We start from the raw sequence: 15,335 nt of genomic DNA, 5'->3' as shown, positions 1-15,335 counted from the left end.
AGCACAATTCATAAGTGTTTCACTATATGTTTCTCGTATTGCCACCTGCATTCTTCTTGATGCTGTTGAACTAAAACTCCCAGAATCCCACAGCTGAAAACTGTGGGGGGCTGAGAGATGTAGTAAACAGCATGTATTGATCAGGAGGCTGGGAGAAGTACTTAACATCTAAAGAACAGAAGGTAGCCTATATCCCTTCTTCCAGGTGTTATTACATTGAAAACCAAAGTTCATCGCTATTTCCTTGGAAGATATTAAGTCCACCCACACGGTAGTGCACATTTTCACTATCTATTTTATCATCAGGTTTCGACTGGAGGCCATGCCAGCATCATTTTATAGGAAATTGCCTCCAAATAAAAATGCATAACAATAGTGCATTTAGCTCTTGTGCTTAGTAAACCCGTGCCATTATCTTTAGCACTTTTTATTGGAGTATAATACCTGGCAAACTAAGATACCTGTATATATGCCACTTTTAAAATCTGATGTAGTCCTTCGTTTGTTCAGCATCATATAGTCACATTCTTATGACCTGATTAAAAATAGATCTTGAAAATTGCAGTTAGTGCCTTATTAATCTGTTTTTTTTATCTTTGTACTTAACCTCTACATTTATGTATGTCTATTTCTGTTTTCCTTATGGTCTCCATTTTTTTCCCTGACCATTTTCCACATTGGGATATAGGTGTCTATAGGGGAAATAGTGAAAGTAACCAATGGGGAGCATCTCCCAGCTGATCTCATCAGTCTGTCATCAAGGTCAGAAAACTGGTTGTGCAGGACATGTGCAAATGGGATCCTCTTATTTAAAAAAAAAAAAAAATAGATACTTTTACCCAAATATCTTCAATGGGGCATGAAGTTGCTTCAAGAGCTGCTGAATAAAGCTAAATAATGAAAAAAACCAAAAATAATAAAAAATGAAGACCAATTGAAAATTGGCTCAGAATATCACTCTCTACACCATACTAAATATTAACTCAAAGATGAAGAACCCCTTTAAGAAATAGACTAATAAATAATGTATTCCTATCATCTTATAGATGTAGGCAGATAAATGTTCTAAGGAATATACAATCTTTTTCACTCCATCTGCTCTTGATCAACAGTCTTTGGTTTTTGGGGACTCCCGGGTGTTGTAGCTTAACAACTTAAGGGGGGCAGATTGGAATGGCAGTTACTTCTTATACATACAACATATAAATAACACAAAAGCATGCATATATAATGCATGTCCATAAAAGTTATTCACATTTGCCAGTAATCTGTTGTTATATTCGATATGTCTTTAGGTAGCAATGGTAATTCTAAAAATGTAAAATGCATACATGCTTTGGATAACCATTTTAACCCTTATTTAGAATGCATTAGAAAGTCTAAACATAACTAGTGTTATTCAGACATTCAAGTAGTCTGCAGTTTGTGCTGACCATCAATGTATAATGCATCATTGTTTAATGCCTATTGCTGTATTTATCTCACATTTAATACTCGTAATTATTTTTTAAAAAAAAGATTTTTACCTGTCCAAAATATTTGGCCAAACTAGTTCTCTTTAGTTAAAATTGGATTTATAAGGTAAGGGTTTTTTTTATCCATTGATCACTATAGCACCCTGAGAAATTTAATGTATAGTACAATTGATGTGAATAAAATCATGAAGTCCAGTGTATGCATGAAGTCAGTAGTTAGTATAATAATACAGTCAAAATGGCAGAACATTACCAATCACATAAAGATTATTGCAGTACTACAGCAAGTACCATGCGCTGAAATCAGCATAAAAATTTCTTTGCCTTAAAGAGGATCCCTTGCACAAGCCCAGAAACTACTCTCTCAATCTATAGCATGCCCACGGATGTTGTAATTTCACTTTGTTACAAGAGTAACTGCATGCTCGACATTTGCACTACAGATCTGCTGCTGGGCTGAATTCACCTGCCTGCCTGTAAACCTTCACTAGGATCACTTTTAAGACTTCTATTTTTTTTTTGTCTTCTTCGTATGTTTGCTTCTGCTTGTTATGTCCTTGTTTCTTTACAAACTGTATCACCTTGAATATTGCTTTTTTTCTGAGCTGCTTAACGAATCCAGTTCTTGCATGCACAGAGCCTTCCCTAGGTGCATGGACTATGCAGATAGGAATAACAGTCAATTTACCATTGGGCTTTTTAGTGCAGTAGAAGCTTTGCTGAAACGGTTTCTCAGATGGTAACCTGTTATTGTTGTCAGTGATTACCCATCACTTATTATTCCACGGTTTGTTCATTTTATTACCAAGCCTTACATTTTTCTTCAGCTATTCTTGTTGGATATCTGCCACTATATTACCGAGATTGAAGAGCAATCCATATTTAGCCAGCATCTCCCCACCGCTCTGCTAGATAATCGTTTTAGCCAAAGCTGCTGCCAAATAATATTTAAAGAACATTTCAAACTTTCTCCCTGAAGCTAACAATTAGAATTTGAAATCTCTCTATTCTGCAAACATTGTTAGTACTTTCAGTGATTAGTGTCAATTAATTTGTGTGTACAGGTATAGGATTGGTTATCCGGAAACCCGTTATCCAGAAAGCTCAGAATTATGGAAAGGCTGTCTCCCATAGACTTCGTTATAATCAAATAATCCAAATTTTTAAAAATGATTTGCTTTTTTTTCTATAATAGTAATAATAATAAAACAGAGCCTTGTACTTGATCCCAACTAAGATATAATTCATTCTTATTGGAAGCAAAATCAGCCTATTGGGTTTATTTAATGTTTCCATTATTTTCTAGTAGACTTTAGGTATGAAGATCCAAATTAAGGAAATATCCATTATACAGCTCCCAAGCATTCTGGATAACAGGTCCCATACCTGTATATGTTTTGATTGATCAGTGTTTCTTGCCTCATGATCAATGCTATACTGTTTTTTGAACCTACCATGCATATAAGAAAATAATACTTTTTTCTCATATGTTAGTGAACCTCAAGCAATGTGCTACATTGAAACCTCAAATCTAGATGGAGAAACAAATCTTAAAATACGCCAGGTAAGCACATGCAAGTTTTTCATCAAAAATATGTTTTTGCTTGTTACAAATGTTCTGTTTTTATGCTAAAAATGTTGACGGGAAATACGGTTATGAGCACTGTATTCTTTCTTTGATAAGGCTACAGTTTTAATCTAGCATATCAGTTCTCTAAGGCCCTTTGAACTTTTCACAACTTGTTTGGCATGCTATACATCTGTATTGAGCCCTGGGGACTTTCCATTGAGTTGTTGCTTGCTCACGTGCCTTACATAAAGTACAAGGCCAAAGCTCAAGCTGCAAGGACCACAACTCACAAAATATCTCAAGGGCCTTCCTTGGTCTAGGTGTTGCCCATTGGGTAAAATGCTTGCCTATGTGCCTTACATAAAGTGCAAGTTTAGAGCTCAGGCTGTAAGGGACAAAACTCCATCAGTAGGTTAAGGAGAAAAGGAGAAGCACTGTGTACTACACAGGACTGTTCTTAACAAAAAGCTATTGCCTTTGTACTCATCACTTCCTGCTCTGCAGCACTGGAAACTGTTCCTTATCTTTTATAAATAGCCATTATTTAATGCCCCCTGCATGTTTAATATTATTCATTGTATCTTTTTTTTATTTTGTTGCAGGGTTTGTCGGTGACTGCAGATATGAAGGACATAGATACACTGATGAGCCTGTCTGGCAAAATTGAATGTGAAAGTCCTAACAGACATTTATATGATTTCAATGGAAACATCAGACTGGATGGCCATGGGTTTGTAAAAATTTTAGAATCCCAATCTCATCTACCCCCTCACCCCTCCAGGTGCTATAGCATAGATTAATTTGTAATAGCATAGCTATGGTCACTTAAACCTGTTACATTTCACAATATCCAAAATGATCAATAGTTTTTCTAATGGACTTTGCAACCAGTGTTCTTGTAAAGAGTTTTCAGGTATAAATTAGAAGACACGAAGGAAACCACAAAGACTGCAGAACTGTGTTGCCACTTTTTAATTACACAACATATTTTGGGTCACATGGACCCTTTCTCAAGGGTAAATAACAACTGTTCAGTGTACATCTTTTAAACCCATTGCCACACAGTGCTCCTCCTCCCCCCACCAAATGTCCAATCAACTTGATTTACAGAGTCCAGTTCCACATGGAAAAAACAATTAAGTTTCAAATTCACTAGGATATTGTGCACCCACTCCATAATAACCAATGTCCCACAGATAACGTCTCTGGTAAAAAGTCCAACAATAATTGTTTCCATTCTAAGATAAATAAGAAAATACTTGTTTTAAAACTGATCATGAAAGGTGGTACTACCCATGTTAATCAAAGAAACATGTTAGGTTGTGTTTCCTCAACTACTTGTCTAAGAGAACTAATACTATATAAGTATAATAATAATAATAAGTATATTTTATAACAATCATATCAAATTGATATAGCTCAAGTTGATTAGTATAAAGCACAAGGGTTTCTGTTTTTATTATCTTACCATACCATTTTTGAATGTGGAATGTTCTGCCAGTAGGTTGCCTGTGCTCATATACCAAAGGGGAAACCTAGATATCAAAAGAATGACAAGATTTTAAGCATTAAGCATTTTTGCCTAATCCTACTAAATGACAGTATAAATGGCAACTCCCTTTAACAGGGAAAGTAAATAAAGGGGTTATTGATGCATGCTTGTGCTTGTGTAACGTTGCTGGCAATAAAGTAGGTAACCACACATCTGTGAAACTATACATTATGTATTAGCACTTGCCCTGTGCTTTAGTAAAATGTAGAGCTACTGTTAAACAGGTGTTTTAAAGCAGGAAAAGATGTAGCCAGCTAACATGAACACATTCCCACAGATCAAGTGCATATTTAAGATGATAATATATTGCAGAAAAACAACATTAGCAGTACAAAAGAGAAACTAGGCTTACTGCAATTTTCACTTTCCATCTTTTTACAACTAGGAGAATACACCAAGAAAACAGATCACAGATTCATTTGTGAGCATCTCTGTGCTGCCATTTGCATTTTCCCTCAAGTGTAATATGCTACTAAATAAACTCGGTCATCCTTAATCAGACAATGCAACAAACTATGCAAGCTTGGTGGGAGTCAATATGTATTTAGCCTTCCACACAATGATGGAGTGCTCAAACCTCATGCGCCAAATCCCTTAATATCAAGTGCGTGAAAAGTAAAAAATCCAACCTGCCACAGGTCAAGGAAATCATATGCAATAGTCCAAAATACTGCAGCACACTGTCAAGTGAATATCTTGCAGCAAAGTGATTTTATTGGCTCAAAACAAATGAGCAGACAAAGGGTGGCCACTCTTTGTCTGCTCATATGTTTTGAGACAATAAAATCACTTTTCTGAAAAGATATTCACTTGACAGTGTGCTGCAGTATATTGGACTATTGAATTATATATATATATATATATATATATATATATATATATAAAGCTGCAAAAGAACCGCACTCACAGGACTTGTTCAAAGTGTACAAAAATAGAAAATCTTTATTTCGACGTTTCGGCTCTAAACTCAAGCCGTCTTCAGGAAGTGAAAACATACAAACAAACCACCCCTTTTAAGTGCTTAATGAGGCGCCAAAACACCTGAGTGACGTCACACCCTGGTGTGTATACTCATATAACCAATCAGTGACGAGTCCTGCTGTCAGGACGTATATACATATACAAGTGCATACATCGAAGTGTGAACACGTAGCTACAAGGCTACTGTTTAATTTGATTTGATTTTGGAGCCTCCCCGCACCACTGTGACAACCAGAACCCGTGATCAAACTGTGTATAAGATAAAATACATAACTTCATAGCGGCTAGCCAAAAGAGGTTTCGTTTCAGAGTCCTGTTGACACCGGACTACATGCCCAGCCAGAGTATATTAAAGGTTATTCACGGCCGAACGCTTACTTGTAGTGTCGCCCTTAGCAGCATCACTCGTATCCACACTGTGGGCAGTACCCTGTTCACTGGATCGCCTGCATGCCCATCAACGCACGGAGCTTCTGTAGGTAACTATTGGCAACCGATCGTCATCCGTATCGAGACAGGCCACTCCTTTCTTCACACCCCTGTACGAAACGCTCAATGAGCCGTCATACTCTCGCTCTGTCATTCCTTCACTTGTACAGAGCGGTCTTGCTGTCCGCATTCTTTTGCCATTGGCTTACGTCCTTCAGAGGACGTAGTGCAGGACACTATGTGGCATCAAACACAACAGTCCCCTTTGGACCCCTTCATTTGTGCGGAGAATTTAACTGATAAGTACCTGGGTGCGGCACCGGAGTAAGGCACAGTCTATTCAATCCCATATTCATAACCTACATCAGCGTTACTGGCATATACCGAACCCTGTTTCAGTGAGGGTACTGCTTAGTGGAACGTGTCATAGCCGCGGGCCTACCTGTCATCATAACCTATAATACTCGTTTGGTGGGTAGCAGTCCAGTGGATTTGAAAAAGAGTTAATAAAGAACATATTATACGTGGTTTCATAAGCCGCTGTTAAGTCATATCAATGTCCAAAAAGCAAAAAAATAATAACTGAAATTAAAAAGTAAAATAAAAAAATGGTTCTGTTACAACCAAGGTCTCATAAATCGACCTCTCATGAAAAAGGTGCTCATATTTCAAAAAAGGAAGACATCAATAATATTCCGTCACAAATTGTTAACATCATAAAGAAACACTGTTGCTCGCTGATAAGGATGTATCCACTTTCCCTTCACAGGCCCTGGTGCAGAGAAATACCCAGTCAATTAGGAGAAAAACACATTTAACCTAGCACCCTCACAGGGATGCTGGTGTCCTTCAGGAAGATTATAGCCAGATAGCTAATAAAACGGTGACATAGGGAGTGTTTCATTGAGCCCATTCGGGGACAAGGTGCCTAGCTTGTATATCCACATTGTTTCCTTCTGTAGAAGTAACAACCCCCTATTGCCTCCTCTTCTGGGGATTGGAACGTGATCGATAATCATATGCCTGAACTGGGGTAATGTGTGTTTATGTTTCAGCCAATGTTTGGGCACAGGTTGATCCGCCTTTCCTGTGGATAATGCCATTCTTATCGCACTCCTATGATTGTTCATCCGTTCTCGATAGGTAGTTGAGGCTTTTCCAACGTAATGCATTCCACAGGGGCACCAGGCCATGTAGATCACATGGTCCGATGTACAGGTAACCCTGTGCTCAATCTTAAATTTGTAGCCTGTTCTCGGATGTGTGAAATGAGAGCCTTGAAGCATCCCTCCACAGGTGAGACAATTGGCGCACTTAAAGCAGCCCTTTTTCAATGGTTGATTCAGCCAATTTGTAGTCTCCTTGGGGCCCTCCGTAAGATCTTTCTTTACCAACAAGTCACCAAGGCTACGGCCTCTTCTGTAAGCCGTCAAGGGTTGTCTTTTGCCAAAGAAAGGTAGGCTCGTGTCAGAATTCAGAATTTCCCATCTTTTGTTTAGTGCTTTCTTCACTTGGGGACTAGAGTCACTCCAATCCATGACAAAAACTAAATCTGGGGTGACGGCTGTTACCCCACTTGGGGATTGTAGTAAGTCATTTTGGGTCTTTTCTTGAGCTCGTAATAACTGTCTATCAATCAGGTCCCTGGAGTAACCTCTCGAGGCAAATTGTTGTGCCAAAGTGGAGAGTTGTGTTTCAGCGGTAGCCGGGTCAGAGTTATTCCTGATTACTCTTAGGAATTGGGAATAAAGAACCCCTCGGGACATATGTGGTGGGTGGTGTGAATGAGCCTGTATCATACTGTTACGGTCAGTCGGTTTTTTATAGAGTGTGGTACCTAGTCGATCCCCCTGTTTGAAAATGGTGATATCCAAGAAGTTCACTTGGTAATGGTCATAGTCCAGAGTCAATTTAATGGGAGAGTCTAGGTCATTCAAAGTGTTGTGGAATTCTACCAATTCCGCTTCAGTCCCTTTCCAAATCACAAGCAAATCGTCAATATAGCGTTTATAAAATAGCAGCCTATCCTGGCCCCTAGGTATCAACCACTGTACCTCAAACTGTTCCATAAAGAGGTTGGCAAATGATGGTGCCACGTTAGAACCCATGGCCGTGCCCGCAATTTGTAGGAAGAAGGACTCCTTGAAGGTGAAGTAGTTATGCGAAAGAATCAGATCTAATAGTGAAACCAGAAATTCTATGGGGGGTGTACCCCTATGGTTCCTAGTGAGGGCCATCCTACATGCATCTATTCCACTGTCATGTGGTATTACCGTGTACAGGCTGGATACGTCCATTGTCGCTAGTAAACAGTTGTCTGGAATAGTCAGACCTTTCAGGAGAGTCAGTAGATGGGATGTATCCCTGATGTACGAGTCCATTGTCTGTACTATAGGTTGTAGGTAAAAGTCAATGTATCTTGCAACTGGTTGGAAAAGGGACTCCATGGCGGATATGATGGGACGTCCTGGAGGGGCTGTCAGAGACTTGTGTATTTTCGGCAGAGTGTAGATAAAAGGTATTTTGGGATAGTCAGTTGTCAGAAATTGTGCAGTCGATTCATTAATCCACCCTGCCCCAAGTGCCATCTTAATTACAGAGTCCAAAGTGGTTTTATACCTCATGGTGGGATCACCCTTCAAGCATGTATAAGTATTGCTATCCGCTAGTTGTCCTCTGATCTCTTTTTCATAATAAGCCCTGTCCAATAGCACAATAGCCCCCCCTTTATCAGCCTGTCTGATGATCAATTCGCCATCAGCTTTCAAAGTTTTAAGCGCTTCCCTTTCAGTAGGGGAAAGGTTAGAATAACCCTTGTTCTTCGTCTGGTGTATAGTCAGTATGTCCTTGGTAAGTAAATTCGTAAATGTAGAAATAGAAGGGGCGGTATTCGGGGGATCAAACGTGCTCTTAGTTCTAAATGTCTCCCGCTGTGTCACGTCCTTGTCTCTAAAGAAATCACGTAGTTTCAAGTGTCTTTTGAAGCGGTGGATATCTTTATGCATCTCAAAAGTATCAGAATGATTAGTGGGGATGAATTTTAGTCCACGGTTTAATAATTTGCTTTCCCCCATAGTTAGTATGTGTTGGGATAGATTAACCACTATGTCTTGCTCCTCCCCCTCCGTGGGGGTTTGCCTGTGAGATTTCCTTCCCCCCCTCCTTGTGCGCCCACCCCTCCTCCTTCTGGGCCGGTGAGTGTCTGGGGGGTACTTCCTAAAAAAGGACGTGGTAGAGTAGAGGAGATACCAGGGTCTGAATCTGTCGAATCACCCGAACTGTCAATAGTATTTAAGGACTGTGGTTTTTGTCTACGAGTGACTCTCTTTTTATTATACTCAGGGATGCCCAGCAACCACCTGTACACTCTTTTTTGTTTATAGTCCTCCTTAACCACCACCAATTTCTTTTCTTTGAAGGAAATTAGCTCTTGTCTATATTTATTTAAGTTAGACTCAATATTTCTGACCCAATCTATAGACTTATCCTGCGAAATCTGCTGCAAGTGGTTGGATTCAAAATCCACAATATCAGTTTGGGTCTGTTTGAGATCTTTGCCCACGAACTCAATCACCAAAAGTAATAGATCGGAAGAACATTTATTTAGAATTTTACACCACTTGCCACAGAATTCCGAATTAGCCCGCCCTAAAGTGGGGATATTTCTGATGCGGAAACCTCTAGGGATCAATTTCTGCCTGTGGTAACTGGATAAGTAAGTGCCATGTAATAATAAATCCACCTCCCTTTTCTTTAAATTCAATAAATGATGGTATAAGTCCCGAGGGGTCCTACCAGGAGCAGCTGATGTCGGAAGATCCGCAAAGAGGATTCTGGCAGCGTCTTCTGTTGTAAAGGTATGCTCCCCCGTAGTGTCGACCTCAATTTGTGTTAGGACGTCATCCATTATAAGTTGAGATTCTTCATTGGTTGTAAAGGCGATTTGAAATGTACATTCCTTCTTTTCAAAAATAGCAAAAAGAACAAAATAAAGCAAGATGTTGTTTTTACTAGAAAAACAACCGACATAAAATGGTGGTGCAACCAGAGAGAGTCCTCCCCCCAGACAGGGGTAGAAACTCAGGTAATATCTAGCCACAAGCCGGTGCACTCAAAATTCCTCGTAGGTCACTGCCCAGGTGCTGGTTAAAAATAATAGACAAAGCTGCAAAAGAACCGCACTCACAGGACTTGTTCAAAGTGTACAAAAATAGAAAATCTTTATTTCGACGTTTCGGCTCTAAACTCAAGCCGTCTTCAGGAAGTGAAAACATACAAACAAACCACCCCTTTTAAGTGCTTAATGAGGCGCCAAAACACCTGAGTGACGTCACACTCTGGTGTGTATACTCATATAACCAATCAGTGACGAGTCCTGCTGTACATTTCAAATCGCCTTTACAACCAATGAAGAATCTCAACTTATAATGGATGACGTCCTAACACAAATTGAGGTCGACACTACGGGGGAGCATACCTTTACAACAGAAGACGCTGCCAGAATCCTCTTTGCGGATCTTCCGACATCAGCTGCTCCTGGTAGGACCCCTCGGGACTTATACCATCATTTATTGAATTTAAAGAAAAGGGAGGTGGATTTATTATTACATGGCACTTACTTATCCAGTTACCACAGGCAGAAATTGATCCCTAGAGGTTTCCGCATCAGAAATATCCCCACTTTAGGGCGGGCTAATTCGGAATTCTGTGGCAAGTGGTGTAAAATTCTAAATAAATGTTCTTCCGATCTATTACTTTTGGTGATTGAGTTCGTGGGCAAAGATCTCAAACAGACCCAAACTGATATTGTGGATTTTGAATCCAACCACTTGCAGCAGATTTCGCAGGATAAGTCTATAGATTGGGTCAGAAATATTGAGTCTAACTTAAATAAATATAGACAAGAGCTAATTTCCTTCAAAGAAAAGAAATTGGTGGTGGTTAAGGAGGACTATAAACAAAAAAGAGTGTACAGGTGGTTGCTGGGCATCCCTGAGTATAATAAAAAGAGAGTCACTCGTAGACAAAAACCACAGTCCTTAAATACTATTGACAGTTCGGGTGATTCGACAGATTCAGACCCTGGTATCTCCTCTACTCTACCACGTCCTTTTTTAGGAAGTACCCCCAGACACTCACCGGCCCAGAAGGAGGAGGGGTGGGCGCACAAGGAGGGGGGGCAGGAAATCTCACAGGCAAACCCCCACGGAGGGGGAGGAGCAAGACATAGTGGTTAATCTATCCCAACACATACTAACTATGGGGGAAAGCAAATTATTAAACCGTGGACTAAAATTCATCCCCACTAATCATTCTGATACTTTTGAGATGCATAAAGATATCCACCGCTTCAAAAGACACTTGAAACTACGTGATTTCTTTAGAGACAAGGACGTGACACAGCGGGAGACATTTAGAACTAAGAGCACGTTTGATCCCCCGAATACCGCCCCTTCTATTTCTACATTTACGAATTTACTTACCAAGGACATACTGACTATACACCAGACGAAGAACAAGGGTTATTCTAACCTTTCCCCTACTGAAAGGGAAGCGCTTAAAACTTTGAAAGCTGATGGCGAATTGATCATCAGACAGGCTGATAAAGGGGGGGCTATTGTGCTATTGGACAGGGCTTATTATGAAAAAGAGATCAGAGGACAACTAGCGGATAGCAATACTTATACATGCTTGAAGGGTGATCCCACCATGAGGTATAAAACCACTTTGGACTCTGTAATTAAGATGGCACTTGGGGCAGGGTGGATTAATGAATCGACTGCACAATTTCTGACAACTGACTATCCCAAAATACCTTTTATCTACACTCTGCCGAAAATACACAAGTCTCTGACAGCCCCTCCAGGACGTCCCATCATATCCGCCATGGAGTCCCTTTTCCAACCAGTTGCAAGATACATTGACTTTTACCTACAACCTATAGTACAGACAATGGACTCGTACATCAGGGATACATCCCATCTACTGACTCTCCTGAAAGGTCTGACTATTCCAGACAACTGTTTACTAGCGACAATGGACGTATCCAGCCTGTACACGGTAATACCACATGACAGTGGAATAGATGCATGTAGGATGGCCCTCACTAGGAACCATAGGGGTACACCCCCCATAGAATTTCTGGTTTCACTATTAGATCTGATTCTTTCGCATAACTACTTCACCTTCAAGGAGTCCTTCTTCCTACAAATTGCGGGCACGGCCATGGGTTCTAACGTGGCACCATCATTTGCCAACCTCTTTATGGAACAGTTTGAGGTACAGTGGTTGATACCTAGGGGCCAGGATAGGCTGCTATTTTATAAACGCTATATTGACGATTTGCTTGTGATTTGGAAAGGGACTGAAGCGGAATTGGTAGAATTCCACAACACTTTGAATGACCTAGACTCTCCCATTAAATTGACTCTGGACTATGACCATTACCAAGTGAACTTCTTGGATATCACCATTTTCAAACAGGGGGATCGACTAGGTACCACACTCTATAAAAAACCGACTGACCGTAACAGTATGATACAGGCTCATTCACACCACCCACCACATATGTCCCGAGGGGTTCTTTATTCCCAATTCCTAAGAGTAATCAGGAATAACTCTGACCCGGCTACCGCTGAAACACAACTCTCCACTTTGGCACAACAATTTGCCTCGAGAGGTTACTCCAGGGACCTGATTGATAGACAGTTATTACGAGCTCAAGAAAAGACCCAAAATGACTTACTACAATCCCCAAGTGGGGTAACAGCCGTCACCCCAGATTTAGTTTTTGTCATGGATTGGAGTGACTCTAGTCCCCAAGTGAAGAAAGCACTAAACAAAAGATGGGAAATTCTGAATTCTGACACGAGCCTACCTTTCTTTGGCAAAAGACAACCCTTGACGGCTTACAGAAGAGGCCGTAGCCTTGGTGACTTGTTGGTAAAGAAAGATCTAATGGAGGGCCCCAAGGAGACTACAAATTGGCTGAATCAACCATTGAAAAAGGGCTGCTTTAAGTGCACCAATTGTCTCACCTGTGGAGGGATGCTTCAAGGCTCTCATTTCACACATCCGAGAACAGGCTACAAATTTAAGATTGAGCACAGGGTTACCTGTACATCGGACCATGTGATCTACATGGCCTGGTGCCCCTGTGGAATGCATTACGTTGGAAAAGCCTCAACTACCTATCGAGAACGGATGAACAATCATAGGAGTGCGATAAGAATGGCATTATCCACAGGAAAGGCGGATCAACCTGTGCCCAAACATTGGCTGAAACATAAACACACATTACCCCAGTTCAGGCATATGATTATCGATCACGTTCCAATCCCCAGAAGAGGAGGCAATAGGGGGTTGTTACTTCTACAGAAGGAAACAATGTGGATATACAAGCTAGGCACCTTGTCCCCGAATGGGCTCAATGAAACACTCCCTATGTCACCGTTTTATTAGCTATCTGGCTATAATCTTCCTGAAGGACACCAGCATCCCTGTGAGGGTGCTAGGTTAAATGTGTTTTTCTCCTAATTGACTGGGTATTTCTCTGCACCAGGGCCTGTGAAGGGAAAGTGGATACATCCTTATCAGCGAGCAACAGTGTTTCTTTATGATGTTAACAATTTGTGACGGAATATTATTGATGTCTTCCTTTTTTGAAATATGAGCACCTTTTTCATGAGAGGTCGATTTATGAGACCTTGGTTGTAACAGAACCATTTTTTTATTTTACTTTTTAATTTCAGTTATTATTTTTTTGCTTTTTGGACATTGATATGACTTAACAGCGGCTTATGAAACCACGTATAATATGTTCTTTATTAACTCTTTTTCAAATCCACTGGACTGCTACCCACCAAACGAGTATTATAGGTTATGATGACAGGTAGGCCCGCGGCTATGACACGTTCCACTAAGCAGTACCCTCACTGAAACAGGGTTCGGTATATGCCAGTAACGCTGATGTAGGTTATGAATATGGGATTGAATAGACTGTGCCTTACTCCGGTGCCGCACCCAGGTACTTATCAGTTAAATTCTCCGCACAAATGAAGGGGTCCAAAGGGGACTGTTGTGTTTGATGCCACATAGTGTCCTGCACTACGTCCTCTGAAGGACGTAAGCCAATGGCAAAAGAATGCGGACAGCAAGACCGCTCTGTACAAGTGAAGGAATGACAGAGCGAGAGTATGACGGCTCATTGAGCGTTTCGTACAGGGGTGTGAAGAAAGGAGTGGCCTGTCTCGATACGGATGACGATCGGTTGCCAATAGTTACCTACAGAAGCTCCGTGCGTTGATGGGCATGCAGGCGATCCAGTGAACAGGGTACTGCCCACAGTGTGGATACGAGTGATGCTGCTAAGGGCGACACTACAAGTAAGCGTTCGGCCGTGAATAACCTTTAATATACTCTGGCTGGGCATGTAGTCCGGTGTCAACAGGACTCTGAAACGAAACCTCTTTTGGCTAGCCGCTATGAAGTTATGTATTTTATCTTATACACAGTTTGATCACGGGTTCTGGTTGTCACAGTGGTGCGGGGAGGCTCCAAAATCAAATCAAATTAAACAGTAGCCTTGTAGCTACGTGTTCACACTTCGATGTATGCACTTGTATATGTATATACGTCCTGACAGCAGGACTCGTCACTGATTGGTTATATGAGTATACACACCAGGGTGTGACGTCACTCAGGTGTTTTGGCGCCTCATTAAGCACTTAAAAGGGGTGGTTTGTTTGTATGTTTTCACTTCCTGAAGACGGCTTGAGTTTAGAGCCGAAACGTCGAAATAAAGATTTTCTATTTTTGTACACTTTGAACAAGTCCTGTGAGTGCGGTTCTTTTGCAGCTTTGTCTATTATTTTTAACCAGCACCTGGGCAGTGACCTACGAGGAATTTTGAGTGCACCGGCTTGTGGCTATATATATATATATATATATATATATATATATATATATATATATCAACAGGCATAAAAATTGCTTCTGTGATGCAACATTTCCTTATATCCGACAAAAGCCATATAATATGGTGTTACTAAATATCATTGATTGTGGTATGTATAGAAGCAGCTTTCTGTTTTTTTGGGTTTTTTTTATACTTTAGCATCTACAATATGTTTGTTCTTAGAACAGTTATAGTGTCTTTCCCATGCCCTGATCAGATAAAAACATACACTTGCTCTGAACTACTGTCAAGAACTCTGCTCTGAGTGTTTTGTTTTATTCCTTGTGTCACACTGATACTTGGCAGGCCATACAAATGTAGGGCAGACATAAATAACTGAGGAGTTTTCCTCTGTCACCTTTGAAACCATGA

The 15,335-nt window shown here is 40.5% G+C and overlaps 1 protein-coding gene across 4 annotated transcripts in view; it reads left to right on the top strand.

Annotated features, from left to right (window-relative positions):
• atp8a1.L (ATPase, aminophospholipid transporter (APLT), class I, type 8A, member 1 L homeolog) overlaps positions 1 to 15,335 on the top strand; it is a 170,761-nt gene that overhangs the window by 63,992 nt on the left and 91,434 nt on the right. For 3 of the 4 annotated variants that reach the window (XM_018229477.2, XM_018229500.2, XM_018229470.2), the window contains exons 8-10: positions 689 to 762; positions 2,970 to 3,039; positions 3,648 to 3,775. In XM_018229477.2, the coding sequence (XP_018084966.1) occupies positions 689 to 762; positions 2,970 to 3,039; positions 3,648 to 3,775 (272 nt within the window). The remainder of the gene's footprint in view (positions 1 to 688; positions 763 to 2,969; positions 3,040 to 3,647; positions 3,776 to 15,335) is intronic. The other variant, XM_018229485.2, reaches the window with a different exon arrangement.

This window comes from Xenopus laevis, chromosome 1L (assembly GCF_017654675.1).
Source record: "Xenopus laevis strain J_2021 chromosome 1L, Xenopus_laevis_v10.1, whole genome shotgun sequence".
Classification (NCBI taxonomy): Eukaryota; Metazoa; Chordata; class Amphibia; order Anura; family Pipidae; genus Xenopus; species Xenopus laevis.
This window is presented reverse-complemented; position numbering and strand designations above follow the sequence as displayed.